Source organism: Alosa pseudoharengus, unplaced genomic scaffold (assembly GCF_046254945.1).
Source record: "Alosa pseudoharengus isolate Yale_2024_CS ecotype anadromous, Long Island Sound unplaced genomic scaffold, YU_APseudo_1.1 YU_APseudo_1.1_scf_1, whole genome shotgun sequence".
NCBI lineage: Eukaryota > Metazoa > Chordata > Actinopteri > Clupeiformes > Clupeidae > Alosa > Alosa pseudoharengus.
Genome location: NW_027468564.1, coordinates 41,502,886 through 41,505,385, shown reverse-complemented (window position 1 = coordinate 41,505,385; position 2,500 = coordinate 41,502,886). Strand labels below are relative to the sequence as shown.

Sequence of the window (2,500 nt, the reverse complement as noted above, 5' to 3'; positions counted from 1 at the left end):
TGTACATTGAAAAGGTGTAAAATGTTGTAGAAAAGCTATTGAACAACTATAACGTTTGCACACATTTTGAGATCTACACACACACACACACACACACACACACACACACACACACACACACACACACACACACACACACACACACACACACACACCATAACTCTTAAGTACTGAATGTAATAAATATGTCCTTACACATAGGCCTCATTAGCATGGTGTTGTAATAGCGTGTGCTAACCTCTTTGTTGCAGACTCTCCATGGAAGGTATACATGGCCGAGGTGAACCCTGCTCTGACCGAGGTGCTGGTAGGTGGACTGACCCCAGCGCGCACCTACCAGTTCAGAGTGTGTGCCATCAACCAGGTGGGGCGCGGACAGTACAGTGGCGAGACCAACAGGTACATGCACATACACACACACACACACACACACACTCACACACACACACACACACACACACACACACACATACAGTACACATACACAATACACGCACACACACACACACACACACACACACACACACACACACACACACACACACACACACACACACGCACACACACACACACACACACACACACACACACACACAGATAAAGATGTTGTAAAATCAGATTCTACCTTGCCTTGCCTTTGTTTTGTTTTTTTTTGCCAAGTTTTGCATTGTCGCATGGTTGTTTTTATTTCAACTGTTTAAAGAAAAAAGAAAAATAAATTTTAACCATCATAATACTGATACGAACACGTACAGCTACCATCACAACTACCTTTACTGGCAGGAACACCATCATATGTTGACACATTAACTGTCCTGACATAAATAATCAGTGTTGAAAATGTAGACACGTGACTGCAGATCCTCACTCTACCACACAAAACACAGACATTCACTCATCCACAGAAAGTGAAGTGCCTACCACACAAAACACATGTATAACTTCCCGTGCCAGACAGACAGACTGTCTGAACAGGCTGGGAGACACAGACAGAGCCAGAGACAGAGTCTTCATAATCCCGGCACAACTTCACGCCAGAGTTCCATGGAACATTACCGCATGCGCTGCCCAGACGCTGGGATATTATTCTGGAATCTTGGAACACTCCGGAACAAACAGACTTGGAGCAGACCAGACCATTTTGTATGACAAGTTAGTTCAGATCAGGCTATATTTCTCCCAAGAATTAAGCCTATTAAGTGTGTGTGTGTGTGTGTGCCTGTGTCTGTGTTTGTGACTGTTTGTTGCAGTGTGCTTTGTGCTTGTGTGTGTATCACTGCATACACATTTGCCCTACAATCACACTCGGCAGTGGAAAAAAACAGCAGTGGGCCCCATCCACCCGTTTAGCCTCAGAGGCAGACATCATGCATCAAACACCTATTCACATCCGCTTCCTTCACGCCCCATTTCATTGGCCGCCACACCTCAGCAGAGTCCAGCAGAGCAAACAGCTCGTCTGCTCTCGGCCTGTCTCCCCTCTTGTCTGTGTGAGGACGCATCCTTGAGTAAGAAGACACTGTGCTCACCTCACAACCATTCTTGTCTATGGTTTGGTTTATTTAAGGATATAGAAAGGCACAAAAAAAGATCCAAAAGGATAACACGTCAAAGCGATAGACACTTTTTTTCCAACATGGTCCCTGTTGGAAGAGAACAGGACATACAACACATGCAAACACATACTACACATCAGCAATAGGCCTATCAGATAAAACACCATGACCCCATGTGGGAGATACGGCTATAGGTGGACTTAATGGGAGTATAGTGATGTCCCTTTGAGTGTACAGAAATAAACAGCCCTTTTGAGTAGACTAGTAGGGAGTGAAATGGAGTATACTAAAATATGCAGCCCCTTTTGAGTATATGAGGGAATGAAGTTGAGTATACTAAAATATACAGCCCTTTTTGGGTATACTAGAGAGTGAATTGCAGTATACTAAAATATACAGCTGTTTTTAAGTATACTAGGGAGTGCACATGTGTGAATGCAGCCTGGTGGCGATGAGACCTCAATATGTTGTAATATTTCTGGATGCTTTTAAATAGGATCAATTGGATGTATTGACTTGGAGCATTAACTAACCATGGACTTGGACATGGGGAAAAGAGCCACAGTGGATTTGTAAAATGGGGTTTGACTTGTTTTGAGAGAGAGAGAGGGAGAGAGAGAAAGAGAGAATGATTTAACAAATTCAATGGGGATGGTCTATGAGAGAGAGAGAGAGAGAGAGAGACTCAAACATGTAGAAGAGAGAAATGAGAGAGGGAAAAAAAGAAAGAAAGTAGAAATAATAAATCCAATATTGATGAAGTGAATACTTATTAAAGTCTGAGCACCTGGTCCCTTGCACCCGGTCGTCCATGGCTCCAATTAACAAGGAGGGGTTTAATCACAGGCATGAAAGATTTAAAAAAGCCACATTAAATATGCACAGGACCTCGCCACACAGCTCCACTCCTCTTTATTCCTCTCTCCCTCCCTCTCCCGTTGTCT

The 2,500-nt window shown here is 43.6% G+C and overlaps 1 protein-coding gene across 1 annotated transcript in view; it reads left to right on the top strand.

Annotated features, from left to right (window-relative positions):
- Positions 1-257: 257 nt before the first annotated feature.
- Positions 258-2,500, top strand: part of sdk1b (sidekick cell adhesion molecule 1b) — an 84,375-nt gene continuing 82,132 nt past the window's right edge. The window contains exon 1 of the mRNA XM_076289753.1: positions 258-399. Coding sequence (XP_076145868.1) covers positions 272-399 — 128 coding nt within the window. The 5' untranslated portion in view covers positions 258-271. The remainder of the gene's footprint in view (positions 400-2,500) is intronic.